The sequence below is a fragment of the Otolemur garnettii genome, unplaced genomic scaffold (genome assembly GCF_000181295.1).
Source record: "Otolemur garnettii isolate 467f Iridium unplaced genomic scaffold, OtoGar3 scaffold00007, whole genome shotgun sequence".
NCBI lineage: Eukaryota > Metazoa > Chordata > Mammalia > Primates > Galagidae > Otolemur > Otolemur garnettii.
In genome coordinates, this window is record NW_003852402.1 from 7289651 (window position 1) to 7290925 (window position 1275).

Genomic DNA, 1275 nt, shown 5'->3' on the forward strand with positions numbered 1-1275 from the left:
AAAGAAAAGGAAAAGAAAAAGAAAAAAGAAAAGAAAACTAAATCTTGCTATTAGACTAAGCTGTCACTTGTGACACAGCTTATCTCAGGAAGCCCCTTGAGTAATGAACTAATTCTTAATACTGGGGTAGATCAAACTCATTTTTTTATACAGTCAAGAACTTGAAACTTCCTACTGTACTTGGGAAGATGTAGGTTATCCTCGATGATTGATATAGTTTCTAATAAGGCTGCAGAAAGAAAAATGGATTCAAACATCCTGCTTTCTCCATTCACTAAGGGAAACTAAATTAAAAACTCAAATAATTCTTAAGAAGTATCTGAAATGTTAACACAGGGTATAAACCAAGACAAAACTTACTTTTGAGAATTTATGGCTGAATGCAACATTGACTCAGAAAGAAGATTCTGTGTTTGAACCCCTACACCTCCATTCACTCCCATAGGACTAGCACCTAAGGCAAAATGAAAAACCAAAGACAGAAATAAATAAAACAGCCACTGTTAATAAACAGTCAAGATTATTATAAACTTGATAATCAAAGTCAAGAGTCAAACCACAAACAGAAAAAAATATTAGTAGCAATATGGTAAATAATTATTAATGATATAATTAACAACATATAAAGGCTAATACATCAAGTACACTTGCAAACAAAGAAAAATAAATAATCCAACATAAAAGTAACAAGCTATTCACAGGAAAAGATACACAAGCTAGATGCAGTAGCTACCGCCTATAATCACAGTATGTTGGGAGGGCAAAAGTTCAAGATAACAAGCCCCAAACTGCAACAAAAAAAATAGCTGGGCGTTGTGGTGGGCTCCTTAGTCCTGGCTGCTCAGGAAGCTGACGCAAGAGAATCACCTAGGCCCAAGAGGTAGAGGTTGCTATGAGCTGTGACACCATGGTACACTACCAAGGGTGACAAAGTGAGACTCTGTCTCTTAAAATAATAATAATAAATAAATAATAAAAAAAAAAACCCTTAAAAAAACAACAGGGTATGGTGGTGCGTACCTATAGTTCTAGCTAATTGGGAGGCGGAGGTAGAAGGATCTCTTCAACCTAGGTAGAAGTTAGAGCAAGCTATGATGATGCCAGTGCATAGCAGAGCAAGACACTATTTTTTAAAAATACAAAGGAAGGTTCGGCACCTGTGGCTCAAGTGGCTAAGGCGCCAGCCATATACACCTAAGGTGGCAGGTTCAAATCCATCCTGGGCCTGCCAAATAACAATGACGGCTGCAACCAAAAAATAGCTGGGCATTGTGG

The 1275-nt window shown here is 37.1% G+C and overlaps 1 protein-coding gene across 3 annotated transcripts in view; it reads right to left on the reverse strand.

Moving 5' to 3' along the window:
- EP300 (E1A binding protein p300) overlaps nucleotides 1–1275 on the reverse strand; it is a 106089-nt gene that overhangs the window by 53884 nt on the left and 50930 nt on the right. For all 3 annotated transcript variants that reach the window (XM_023509283.1, XM_023509282.1, XM_003783168.3), the window contains one exon: nucleotides 361–454. In XM_023509283.1, coding sequence (XP_023365051.1) covers nucleotides 361–454 — 94 coding nt within the window. The remainder of the gene's footprint in view (nucleotides 1–360; nucleotides 455–1275) is intronic.